Source organism: Hemicordylus capensis, chromosome 4, assembly GCF_027244095.1.
Source record: "Hemicordylus capensis ecotype Gifberg chromosome 4, rHemCap1.1.pri, whole genome shotgun sequence".
Taxonomy (NCBI): domain Eukaryota; kingdom Metazoa; phylum Chordata; class Lepidosauria; order Squamata; family Cordylidae; genus Hemicordylus; species Hemicordylus capensis.
This window is the reverse complement of record NC_069660.1, coordinates 152,493,456-152,507,327: the sequence shown is the minus strand read 5'-3', so window position 1 is coordinate 152,507,327 and position 13,872 is coordinate 152,493,456. Positions and strand designations below refer to the sequence as shown.

The following is a 13,872-nucleotide window of genomic DNA, read 5'->3' as shown; positions in this document are numbered from 1 at the left end:
ACAGAAAATAAAATGACGTGTGTGTGTGTGTGTGTGTGTGTGTGTGTAGATAGATAGAATATACCGTATTTTATGGACTATAAGACTCACTTTTTTCCTCGAAAAATATCCACCAAAATTCAGGTGCGTCTTATATGTTTTAACAGTTTAATATGTTAAAACTGAAAAACTGGATTAAAATTAAGGTGTGTCTTATAGTCCGTAAAATATGGTATATTTATAGTATATTTGAAGTAATTAGTTCACTAACTAACAGTGGCACATATCACTGTTATATGTGCCACTATATCCAGATCATCCTATGGGCCATAGGCATGCGGAAACTGGTTTCTGTGTGACTATCAATTGCTGGGTGAGACTCCAAACACAAACAATGTTGTGTATGATTTCCGCTCCCCAATCTAGCTGGCAGAGCTACATTTTCTTTAAAAAAGAAAAAGAAATTGGTTGTTGGGAAGGGAATTCAATTCTCCACCCCTCTCTGCATTCCTTCCTTCCTTGCCAAAGAGTTGATTGGCAGGATTTCAACTCTCCCCACCCCCACCTTTTTATTACGGGAATTCTGTGCACTCAACAACAGCTGTTCCATGTGCACTCCATTGACTCAAAGCCATAGAATATAGTACAAAAACAGTCAATGATCTTGTTTTGTCTCTTCTAGGTCTATATTCAGGAATTCCTCAGCTTTGTAATTGCACAAGGTAAGTCCTGCAGTAGATTCTATCCAATGCTGCTGAATTCCATGCACAGTATTTATTTATTTCTGTATTACATTTTATAAACTGCCTAACACTTAGATTTCAAGGCAGTGTACACAACTTAAAACAATATATAAAACTCAATTAAAACCATTTTAAAAGCATAACATTTAAAAATAGTTTTAACAAGAAATATTTTTAAATAGTATTAGCAAAAGGCCTGAGAAAACAGGGCACTTTCCAGATTACCCGCTCAACAGCGACAAAATGCTTTGGTTCAGGCAAATAGCATTCAAAATGTAAATAGCAAAGCACCCACAGGGGCAGCAGTCTTGTGAAAACCAACCACCGGAAAATACAACAACCTTTTTACATCGGACATACATTATAGCAACAAACTGCAGTGATTAAATCAAAAACAAGGCATTGGAAATGTGAATGGCACTCTGCTGTCAGCGTAGGGACTGCAGTGTCGCAACACAGGAAATGAGGAACCACACTTCGGAGATCCGCTGTGACCCCGTTGCAGGGTCTAATCTGGAAAGCACCCAGGTGTGTCTTAAGTGATTTTTTAAAAAGGCAGCCAGAGATGGAGAAGCTCTTATATTGAAAGGGAATGCATTCCAAAGCCCTGAGGCAGCCATAGAGAAGGCCCAGTCCTGCGTTGCCACTCAGTGAGTCAGTGGCAGCCATAATCGAACCCTACCATGTAATCTCAGTAAGCGGCAGGGTTTTTGACAAAGAAGGCGCTCTCTTGAACACCCTGGACCCAAGCCACTGAGGGCTTTATAGGTAATAACCAGCACTTTGTATGTTGTACAAAGTACAAAGGAGTAGTTCCCTGGTCAAATATGCTCTGACAGACACTCCCTTCCAGGCTGCACAACTTTGGCCCTCCAGCTGTTATCAGAGAGCCAAACTACAACTCCCATCATCCCTGAGTGTTGGCCACTGTGGCTGGGATGATGGGAGGTGTAGTCCAACAACAGCTGGAGGGCTACAGTTTTGTAGTCCCATTCTTTTTTTCCTTCCCTGCCATCCCCTTTTCCTTTACAAATTCCCCTTAACACCCTTCAGGAGCAATTTTCCTCCCATTGTTTTGTTTTTCAGATTTTTTTTAATTCCTGGCCTCTTTTTCTTCTTTCCAAAGGCATTTATTTTCTAGTATGGTTATTGTATTGTAACCAGTCACGATATCCATAAAAACTGAACAGTACAGTGTGTATAATAAATACCAATTATCTACCAATGTGTTTAATATGAAAATAGTTTGTACATCCACTGAACCATCAGGATACTGTCTATTTTGGTACATTAAGAATGACATTTATTTATATGTATAATATTTGAAACATCTGCTTTTAGATATATTTCATTCTCGTATGTTAAACTTCCATAGATGTTTTAACCATACTGCTACAGGAGGAGACTTAAAATTTCTCCCAGTTTTAGCACAAACATCTCTATTGCTAATCAGTAAATGTACTTTTCATATGGTTAGCTCTCAAAATTTAAAGGGATAGTAAAGTGTTGTGGCTACAAATCAGAAAGTCCCTAGTTTGAATCTTGCCTCTGCTGCAAACTTACCAGGTGGCCTTAGACAAGCCACTTTCCCAATCCCTGACAATATGAGAATAATACTGACCTCCCTTACAAAGCTATTACATGGATTACATCTGAAGTAGTTTGAATATTCCAAAGTACTGTTGGTCTGTCGGTCTGCCTATATTTCTCTTAGGTGTACCTGTCATTAATCCCATGTGTGGCAGCTCTCATGAGAGTTCGCAAGCAACTGCCAGATAGCGATGGGGACAGGCGGGAGGGAAGAAGGTGGTGGTGGTGGTGGTGGCGGCGGCAGCAGCCAACAGGCCAGGGGCCCGGCAGGGAAAAAATACTGCAGCAAACAGCAGTCGGCTGGCTGGCGGGCAGGCAGAAAAAAACAGTGGTGGAGGCCAGGCGGGAAGAAAACAGCGGGGGGCAGTGGTGAACTAGAGGTGCAGATGCTCTGCGCCTGGCCCAGCTAGTTTAAATTATTGTGTATATAATTTTCTCTCAAATGAAGTCATTAGTAATAATTAATAAGTCATAAAAGGCTCTGGGCTAGCAATATGGCTTCAGGCTTTTGAGCTAATCGCATATTTCTTGGGAACCAGTAAATCATAGACTTCTTTCTTTTGAAAGACATGGTTGTCTTTCTGGATTTTGCATAATAGACTATATATCAGGTTGATAATGTGGAGCTGTGGGGAGGGGAAGGGAGGAGCGGCTTGAAGTTATCTTCATGCTGAATGACTTGTATTTATGTGTGGTTCTTTCTTTTTGCTAGGCTTTGGTGTTGCACAAACCAAAGCAGTCATGACTTTGGTCTCAGGGATACCGATGGGTCCACCACGACTTCCACTCTCAAATGCCTCTGAGGATTTTATCGCAAAAGTAAAAGACAAACTGGAAAGCCTAAAGAACTGTGCCTACAGCTGACTTTAACCATCAGTGCGGCCATAAAAGCATGGTCCATTTGACTTAAAGAGCTGATTATTACTTGAAATACTGTATAGTGCTTGAGATGCACACTAACTGAACAACTTTCATGAGGGAATTGGTTAACAAGTCTGGATTGAGTCGCTTCCTATTGGGAATGATTTAACTAAAGCATTTAACATTGTCTAGTGGCTGTTTTGCTGCCCATCAAGATTAGGGTGACTCACCAGCAGAAAAAACCAAGCTTATTTTGAAAATAGAATCATGTTTGAGTTGAGCTGAGAAGCTCTCCTCAGCTGAAATTCTAGAATTCTTCACCAGTGTTGGCAGACAGGGCATTGATTGGACTGACCAACTCTGGTGTATTTTGTTGCCCGCCTCATACCTCAAGGCAATATGAAGAATATTATATTTGAATTCAATCAAATTCCTTTATTATGGTCCTTGACCAGTATTAACACGTTGCATCATAAATTTTAATTTTGTGTCTTTTAATCTTCTGTGTATTCACAAAACCTCCTAAAACTCTAAATGCTCCACTGTGGATATTGCCTAGACTAATTACTGAATTTTCAAGAGTTCATACTTGCCTCTTTCTCTGGAATTACTAGCCTTTGTTTACTCACTCTTTATGGAATATGCAGATGACATAGTCCAGTGTTTCCTTTGTTCTCTGTGTTTCTTTAGACCTGATTCTGACCATTTTTGTAATAAAGCATTATTAAGGCTTTGTGCCTGTCAATTTAACAGTACGCTTTCACAATCTTAAAAAATGGGGGGGCGGGATTTGGTGACAAGCCTCCCCTTACAGAACAGAAACTGCCATGGTGTAATCCAGAGAGGATGTTCAAGGGACAATTGTTCATGAATCCCTCAACAGGATCAACAAAAAGCAATAAAATCAGCTGAACCTGCAAACAATAAAGTTTTATTTGAAGATGCCAGACCTTTGCTGAATGGAACTTGTAAACATACCTCTTAGAAGGATCTTGGCCATGTGAAAAGACATTGCTAATTAATATAGCCTTATATTAAATGCTATGTGGAGCATCCTCCTTTTAAAGTTCCACTTCCAGCTAATAGAAAAAGCAGTGCATCCCATGTCTGTGTGTCATCTCCTCCACCCATGAACATTTGTGTTTACAGTCCAATACAAACCAAATTTACAGTACATGGAAGGGGGTCCTAAGAGACTGTGAGAGGGATATTTTAATTGAGCTCGGCCATCTTGAACAAGATGGTGGTGGCTCAAATTAGAAGCAGTTAAATTTGATCCAAACTAGTTATAGACAGCGATGTGTTCCACCACACCTCTGTGGAAGGTTGTCAGGTTCACCACACTGAAGGAAGTGGAAAGTAGGCGGCACTAGGTATTCCACTAAGAACTTCCCATTTACATTCAGTCAGATATATATTAAAACATCAATCTGGAGTAACATCAGTCATGATTAATGAATGCTTTTTCTCTGTAAACTGGCAGCTGGTTTTTGTTTTGTTTGGGTAACTACTGATTAAAGGTAGCAGAGTCTAGAAAGTCTAGAAAGAAATAATAGTTTGTGTACATTCCTGGACAAGTTGGCAGTGAAGGGAATGAGATAAGCCCTATTAGAGTGTTCACATGCTCACAAAAGGTTTTGTCCCCTGCACAGACCATAAATACAGGGTTGGAGTGCAGAGACAAAGAGTATACTTGTGGTCGGTATTGGGGCAGGGTTACATAGGAACATAGAAAGCTGCCATATACTGAGTCAGACCATTGGTCTATCTAGCTCAGTATTGGAACAACCCTGCTGGATCAGGCCCTAAGGCCCTTCTAGTCCAGCATCCTGTTTCACAAAGTGGCCCACCAGATGCCTCTGGGAAGCCCACAGGCAAGAGATGAAGGCATTCCCTCTCTCCTGCTGTTGCTCCCCCTGCAACTGGTATTCAGAGGCATCTTGCCTCTGAGGCTGGAGGTGGCCTACCGTATATGTAGCGCATCAGTGTGGGGCTTTCAAGCATCGTTAATCATGACCATGATTATTGAATCCCTGAATAGAGCATAGTTGCCCATCAAAAGCTAACTTAAGCAACATAGCTTAACTTAAGCAACAAAAGCAACATAGTTCCCATTAAAAGCTAAACCCCTGCTAACTTGGCAAAGAGGCACCTTTTAATGTGGTGATTCTCTTTATTTAGCAGGGGGAGAATAACTGGCCTTATCCACCCCCAGCACAGTACCTCCAGTGACTGTTGCTGGTGTCTGTCTTATATTTCTTTGTAGATTGTGAGCCCTTTGGGGACAGGGCTCCATCTTATTTATTTATTATTTCTCTGTGTAAACCACCCTGAGCCATTTTTGGAACCATTTTTGAAATCGAATGGATAAATAAATAAGTAATAAAACTGTTTACCCATTTAATTCTAGTTAATGTCATTCCTTTTATACAAATAACTGAATTCCTAAACATTGTTTCAAAGAGGATCCTGAACCTAAGCTTTCATGCCAACTTTTCGAAGATATGTTGGACTAAAATTAAGTGTTTCACTTTAATGCCAACTTTTAAAATACAGGTGGTCCTCATTATTCACAGGGGTTCTGTTCCAGCCTACAGCCGCAGATAACAAAACTGCAAATAAAGAAACTTTGAGTCAATGGGAGTTTGCAGTAAGGAAATGCGAATTGACTTGGACCCAAATCTGATTCGGGTGATTTGGAGACAGAAAAAATCACCCCTGTGGTCCATTGTCTAGATTCAGGTCCAAATTGAATCATGCCAGATTAGATTCGAATCACTTCAAAATCTGGACAGCTATGGAGCAAAATGTGTGATCACTATTTTTCAAGTGTTTGGATTCTTTGGTGTATTATAACTTTTCCTCAGTGAATCCCTATGAGGATTTATTACACACCTTCATTTCTTCTGTTCATTTTGATTGTCTTTGGACAGTGCCAACTGTCAACTACCATGTGCCAACTACACCCCCTCCCACCCACAAGACAGTGGGGTACTACTCGGTTTATGTTCGAGGAATTTTTTCAAGTGTTTAGACTCTTTGGTGTCTAATAACCTGTCCTCATAATGAATCCTTATGAGGATTCATTACACACCAAAGAATCTTAACATGTCAAAAATTCCTAAAATACAAACTGAGTACCCAGTGGCTTGCAGATTGCGGGGTAGTCGGCACATGGGATGCCACTAATTACACACACACACACACACACACACACACACACAGAGCAGTGGGGTCAAAATGAACAGAAGAAATGAAGGTGTATAATGAAGACACCAAAAATCTAGATACTTCAAAAATTCCTAAAAAATAAAATGAATACCACAGTGTGTGGGGGGTGTGTGTGTGTAGCTGACATATGGCAGTTGACAGTTGGCACTGTCCAATGACAGTCAAAATGAACAGAAGGGATTCATTATGAGGAAAAATTATAATACACCAAAGAATCCAAACACTTGAAAAATAGTGACCACACATTTTGCTCCATAACTCCACTTCTACAAGGGCTAGAGCTTAGCTTTCTTTTAAATTAAATAATTAAATTAAATTAAATTAAAGCTGGGGGTCCATGTTAGGATAGGGCAACTGTGAACCCCCATTATTTCCTTTGGTGGAAATATACAAAAACAAGTAAAAACTAAATAAAATCATTAAAAATCCAACAAGTGCCCCACTGTCCTGACATTTGGGTGGTACGTGGCACCTATGGGGACTTACCCACCACCCAATTTTGGTGCCCCTAGGACCTTTATAAGTACAGTGGTCCCTCAACTTACGTAGTTAATCCGTTCCGAACGGACGTTCGTAAGTAGAAATTTTCGTAGGTCGAAAAGCGCACCCACGGAGGTCTGGAAACACTCGTAAGTCGAGGAAACCGCATCTAAAAATTCGTAAGTCGAGGAAGCCAAATCTAAACCGCCAACTACTTCCGGTCTTTTTTGGCGTTCGTAAGTCGAAAACGTTGGTTGTCGAGTAGTTCGTAGGTCGAGGGACTACTGTAGTCTGAATTGATTTGAATTTGAATCAAATCGGGTGATTTGGGCAGACAGATTCGGATTCAAAAAAATCAGGGTGATTCAATTTATACACAAATCAAATAGAAAAAGTCAATTTGTGCACATCCCTAGTTTGCAGTAGAGTTTGCAGCACTCCATCTCCAGTCTTCTGCTTTGGAACACAGATCAGGTAGCAGAACCAGAGGCAGATCTGCTGCCTCTGCAAGGCCTCCAGTTGTTGTCATCATCATCATCCTCTTCCTTCCCAAAGCTATGGAAAGTGAAGGTGTTGCTTTCCAATGTTAACTGCACAGCGATGATGGTAGGTGTAGCTTTTCAAATTAGCTGGTGATGGTCCTTTGCTTCCCCTTGCTTTGCAACAGAGTCTGGTAAGTGTCATATGGTTGCACAGCAGTCTTCATCTGCCTTTTGAACTTGATGCTGCGCTCCACCAGGGAATCAGATTTGAAGACTTTGTAGGCCAAGGCAGTCCCCAGCTGCAGAATCTCAGACAGTCCCTTTGTGGTGAAGGGCTTGGGGAGCATCTCTTCCTCTTATTTTCTTCCTCTCGGGAGCTGGATGATGTCCTCCAATTCTTCCTATGTCAACTTTTCCTGATGGGATTGGAGATGTTCCTCCACCTCATGTGGCTCTATGTCTTGCAGCCCTTCTCCACCACTGTTTTTGTGATCTACTCCACTTCATCAGCTACTGAAGGAACAGTGCAGCAGGTGAAGAGGTGACTGCCCCAGGCCACAACTTCTTCCAGACTGTGTTGCATGTATCTCTGCAGGGGATGCCATGATTTTCTCAATGCAGTCCATGATGTAGTTCCTCCAGCAATTGCTGACAGAGAGGGATCAGCTTCCATGAGATCCAGCATCCTCCTGAAGGTGTGGCAAGTGTAGTATGATGAAAATTGTGATCAGATAGGGATGTGCACGAACTGAGGTTTGGCGACATGGGGATGGGAGCGGCAAGTAGGATCTTCTAAAAAGAGGAGAACAGGTCCTTACCTGCTCGCTTCCGCTGCATGCAGCTTCCTGCTGAGACAGTGCTACCCCCAAGAACCCACATGCGGTGCTGGCACACACATGGCAATGAGTGGACAGTAGAAGGGAGAAGCTAACAGAAGCCCAATCCTTAGGTTGGGTGGAGACTAATAGTAGACAATTGCTACTGAAGAAGACTTGATATAGTTGAAACGCCATCTTGGATCGGGGTGGATGACATCACAAACTACATCATTGAGATGTCCCTATGTGTCCCTACAACTGTACTCGATTTGGTTCATATTGGTCAAGGCATTGCGAAGTTAATAGGGACACACACTGGCACGCACATGGCAATGAGTGGACAGTGGACTCATTGATGCCGTAATGGCATGCAACGGATGTTGTGCTGTTGTCCCCATGAGCCAAGATGTCCAGCAGCTTCCCCTTCTTGCTCAAGGGCAAAACTGTGAGAGGCTTTTTGCCACTCCCCTCAGCAGAGCTCACTACTGGGCACTTGCTCATTTTGGCTGTGGAGGAAGGAAAAAAATGTATAATGCTGTACAGTACAGTAATTCTGCAAGACAACCCCCTCCCCCCTCCCAAAAAAAATCAATAGGGTACAGTACAGTAATTAATAATTAAAATCAATGTCCAATGGCTATTTAAATTTAATTTTTAATGAATATAGTACTTAAAATAAATGTTTAGTGGATACAGTAGTATACAGCACCATACTACTTGAAATCAATTTTAATGGATACAGTACTTGAAATCAATTTTTAATGGATACTTAAAGTCAATTGAATTTTAATTGAAATTTAAATAAATTACAATCATACAGTACTATAATTATCCAGATCAAAACAATTTTTAATTTGAATTTTGTAATCTGTATTATGGAAGGCTGAATGATGGTTTCTATCTATCATACTAAATATCCTTTCTCCATATAGTGGGGGTGCCATTACTTTTCAGTATTATCTTACTATTTGTGCTTTGGCTTCTCATTCTTCGCTTTTAGTACTAAGTTATTGTTAGGTTTTACAAGTATTACAATGAAGTACAGAAAGAGGCTGGAAGCTTCAACTAAAGCAACCCACCCATTATGTATTCCTGCCCCTTGAATGAAAGGACAATAGGCAACATCCCTGCCAAATGCTGCAGCACTTCAATTCCTGACAGTTACAGATGTATTTGTACTGGGCTGGCCAATATTATTTCTGGCAATTCCCCCTCTTGGTGCTAGTTCAGTTTGAAAAACAGGGTGGGGTGTGGATACAGATGGTATATTGTACCAGGTACACCTGCTCATTAACATTTGATGTGCTGTGACAAGATGCTTTACACACAGGCTTCTACCCCGAATCTACTTCAGAGGAGTGCGTGTGCTCACACACCAGACAAACCTACCCCAAAGTCCCTTTGAGATCTTTGGACCCACTCCACACACAAATTGGGCTTTGTGATGCAGATTTGGCCCTCTCCCAGGCAGCCCCTCAGAGTGGGGGAAATAATTAAGAAAACAGGGAGGGGTGGATCTGGGGGCCCTGGGTTCTTTGAACCCATCTGCTCAATTACACCTACACTGCTGGTAGGAAGCCTGCCCTACATTCAACAGATTCTCCCAATTAATCATGACCTTAATGAGCCCACTGCCTTCTACCTTGGTGGTTTTCAAACTTTCCACCATCAACTGAAACCTTTCTATGTGACCTTTTCTGCAGCCTTATGTGCTGCAGAGGATTCCGGAGAGTTTTCTTGGCTACTGATCTGTTCTGTTAGCCTTCACATCCCTGTATGAATGAAAGAAGAATGAACATAGAACATGGTGAACACTGACTGTGGTTGCACATTGCTTGGGAAGATCAATAGTGGTAGGCAAGCTGACTTTCATGGAACATTGCCTACCATTTTCTTTTAACTGAAGAATCGGTTCTTCAGCATTTCAATGCAGGATCTCAGACAGGCTTCCAAAATTCCCTGTATCATAGTTCAGAAACCACTGCTCTACCTTACTTACTATTTATGTACATAGGGGGGGAAGTGTTTTCCTTTACCATGATAGAATGCCAAATACTCACTTTAGTGGCATTTTCTGCACAGGGTGCTCATGTTGCTTAGTATTAAAAAATGCATGCCACCCTGATGGTCTATTAAAAACATCTGAATGGGAACAGCTATACAGTCTAGTTGTTTTAGCAGGAGCAACAAACAAACAAAACAAATCACTTTTGAGTGTCCTAGAACAGTATTTCAGGTCTCACGTGAAAAGGGGTGGACGGTGGAGAAAGAGGATGTTGCTGGTACAGGGTGTGGTTGAAGACCTGTCTGCAATATATTACATTCTTATGATAGGCATGCAGGGTCCTCTACAGTTTAGCCTAATGGGACAAAGAACAGATCTAGGCTGGAGAGAGGTCGAAGTAGTTGCTGGCTTTTATATTTTCCTGTTTCTTTGTCCTTGAATTGATGCAACCTGAAATCTGTTTTACACATAGCATGGCCTAAAGGCTGTAGTCTTATACATACTCACTTAGTCACAGAACACAGTTCTGACTAAACATGCATAGGATTGTGATGCGTTTAATCTGGCACTTCCTGCACTCCATTTTAAGTTTGGGTTGCAAACTTTAGGGCATTTTCCATTGTGTCCACTCTTTTTTCTTGGTTTTTATGGGGTTTTTTTTAGCCTACTTTCCTTAAGGAAGCTTATGAGCTCACCCAGCATTCTGTATGTGTGTAGTTCGTAATGCCTGGACCAGTATGAGCCAAATTGGGTACAGTTGTATGGATATATAGGGACATATCAATGGCATAGTTTGTGATGATGTCATCCACCCCAGTTCAAGATGGTGGATGCATAAACATTTGAGGCGAGTTGGCTAACCTGTGGACCATCTAACCCATCGGAATCAAAGTTGGTAAAGTTACAGTGAGTGACACATAGGGACACCTCAATGGTGTAGTTTGTGATGTCATCCACCCCAATTCAAGATGGCAGATGCGTAAATGTTTGAGGCACAAGTGGGCTAATTTGTGAACTGCTTAAGGGATTTGAACCCAGTTTGCTACAACTGTAAGGACACATAGGGATGCCTCAATGGCGTAGTTTGTAATGATGTCATCCACCCCATTTCAAGATGGTGGATGCATTAACATTTGAGGTGCAAGTGGGCTAACTTGTGGACCATCTAACTGATTTGAACCAAATTTAGTCCAGTTGTAGGGACAATGAAAAGAAAGTAGGCAGATTAATTTTACCAGACCTTCATGCGTGGTCTCCTATCATTGTTCCCACCCTGTCTTCCATTTTGTGTTATGTCTCAAAAAGAGTTCCTGGGAAGTCCAGAGCTTGCCTGCTACTGCATGACATTTTAGTTAGTCCTCAGAAAGGTATTAGTAAAAGCTGACCTGTTACTTCTGGATTTTCACCCACCCACCCAGACCAACAACATCATTAACAATGATTTTTTCATCTTAAGGCTGTAACAAACAATGCTCATGAAATGTTTATCATGCCTTCTGACTGCTGGAAGTTAAAGGACTTTGTGCAGTCTCTTGTCTCAGACTGTGGAGAACAGACTAGTGAGTCAGAGGGCTAGAGGGTCAAAACATTGGTCACCCCTTCTCCACTGCTCTGACACTATCCCTTTGGAATGTAGATTGCTACTCTTAGGGACTAACTTACTTCCTTCCTGCTTTGCACTTCCTCTCTCCCCCTTCTCTTCCTGTTCCTTCTACCTTGCAACATGCAAGCTCCTCTCCCCTGCACCATGTGTGCAGAGATGCAGAATTCATCTGCATCCAGCTAAGCTAGATAGATTAGAGATCCTAACTTCTCACTTTCCTATCTAGAATGGAGTTCCTTAATAAATGCCTTATATATTGATTTGAAAATATGAATTGGCTCCAAGTTACTTTACTCTCAGCATACACACATGCCTAACTAAATCCGCTATGTTGTGCCTCTGTGCACTCTGCTATAATGAGAAAGGGATTCTCTCACCACAGAGAATTTCCAACACTGACAATATTTTTTTATTTACAGCTGCTCCTCTTTTTGTTAGTCTGAGGAAGAATTTTGTGAAATTCGAAAACTAGCTTTGTGTGTGTGTTTTTGGTTGTTCCTCGGGAAGATATTCTAGCTGTTTGAACAGCTTACGTAGGGTGCTCTTTCCCCTGTCCACATGCTGCAGTTCCATCTCCAGACGTGAGAGGGGCGCTCTCGCAGCTTCAACTGAGGCAAAGTTTCCCTACGCTGTCTATGCTCCCTCGTTCTGCGCAAGCGCAATGCTTCCGCCATTTTGGCGGTGTGTGTCGAGAACCTCGGAGGAGTAGGCGGGAGGACGGCGGCCTGGAAAAGAGGATCGTGAGCTGGCCGCTGGTTGAAGCAAAGCTCTCCCCGGCAGGACAAGGTTGCATATACTAGGGTTTTGTTTCTGTTTGTGTTGACGTTCATACATCAAGATGTTTGAGAGAGAAATGGCTTAGTAACATACGTAAGGGAAGAAAAGAATAGGGAGTGCGCATGCGCGATAAGTGACTACAGTAATGCGCATGCTCGGCTGAAATCCGGGCAACTGCGTACGGGTTTTAGGAAAAGTGCATGTGCAGTAGAACCGCTTGATAGGGAGGAGAAAAAGGAAGATCGCTGAGTTCTTAGTCGTGGCCTCGGCAGCCTTGGTATTTGTCTCTTCTATAGAGGTAGGAAGACTAGAGTAACACATGTCTCCTGGCTTTTGTTTTGATTTGGGACCTCCGTTTTACACCGTTAGGAGAAAAAGACCGAGCGCGTCGGCATGGAAGTGAAAAGAGCACGAGGGCGTATCTGCATTCGATTGAGTCCTGAGTTAAGGTGGGGTGGAGGGTGGGTGTAGGTAGTAATTTAGCTTTGCTGCAATCTGAGGGTTTGGGGATGGGTTTTCTGGATCGGTCTCACTTTGCTGGAAATTCAGAAGCGAGGGTGGTTACTACTACTGAAGCATTTTAAAGCATGACTTCGTTACCCTGCTTGTTGTACTAAAATGTTCCTAAATACACACAAACAATTACATTGTATGTGCATCTGTTGAATGTAAATGACACTCTCTGCCACATTGTGCATATATGTACCCACACACATCTCTCTTGCAAAAAGGATAATAGCTGTGGATTGCATTTACATTTCACGGCAAATTTTAAATGTGTTAAGCTTTCTTTCTTCCTTTTTAAATACATTTTTCTTGAGTTTGAAAGATAATGAACTCTTGGTTTTTTTTGTTCCTATGAGGGGAGGGGTGATGACCTACTGCAGCTACATTAAAAGTGCTAGACTTCTCTATTTTCACTTGTGAGCAGCTAATGAGAGGGGAAAGGGCATCATCAATCATCAGACAATCCACTTAGGCCAGGGATCTGAAACTGACAGGTCTTCATTAACTTGGCTAAATAAAAAGTCATCTTGATTTAACCATAACAACATCAGATATTTGTATTCTAATTATGTTTATATAGTTTTAAAAATGCACTACTTAATATGCAGTGTATGACAGAGTTACAACTCTGCACCCCCAGGAACTGCAGAGGATATTGTGAAGAAAACACCAGAGGAGAAGGTGTGTGCAAGAGAAAAGAAGTAATGCTACTTTAAGAATGAGGCAGCTGGCAGGTTTGCTGCTTGCAAGGCCTGATTTGAGGAGCCTGGCAATGAAACCTTGGATCTGGTTCTGT

At 41.8% G+C, this 13,872-nt stretch overlaps 2 protein-coding genes across 13 annotated transcripts in view; both read left to right on the top strand.

The window, feature by feature from the left end:
* The window catches only part of NPL (N-acetylneuraminate pyruvate lyase), a 50,325-nt gene extending 46,402 nt beyond the window's left edge, over window positions 1-3,923 (top strand). For all 11 annotated transcript variants that reach the window (XM_053245530.1, XM_053245528.1, XM_053245527.1 and 8 more), the window contains 2 exons: window positions 662-701; window positions 3,025-3,923. In XM_053245530.1, the coding sequence (XP_053101505.1) occupies window positions 662-701; window positions 3,025-3,176 (192 nt within the window). In that variant the 3' untranslated portion in view covers window positions 3,177-3,923. The remainder of the gene's footprint in view (window positions 1-661; window positions 702-3,024) is intronic.
* Window positions 3,924-12,445: 8,522 nt separating this feature from the next.
* The window catches only part of DHX9 (DExH-box helicase 9), a 55,509-nt gene continuing 54,082 nt past the window's right edge, over window positions 12,446-13,872 (top strand). Inside the window, exon 1 of one of the 2 annotated variants that reach the window (XM_053247844.1) lies at window positions 12,446-12,578. The gene's annotated coding sequence lies outside the window, so the exon portion shown is untranslated. Of the gene's footprint in view, window positions 12,579-12,711; window positions 12,868-13,872 lie in introns of those variants that run through there. The other variant, XM_053247843.1, reaches the window with a different exon arrangement.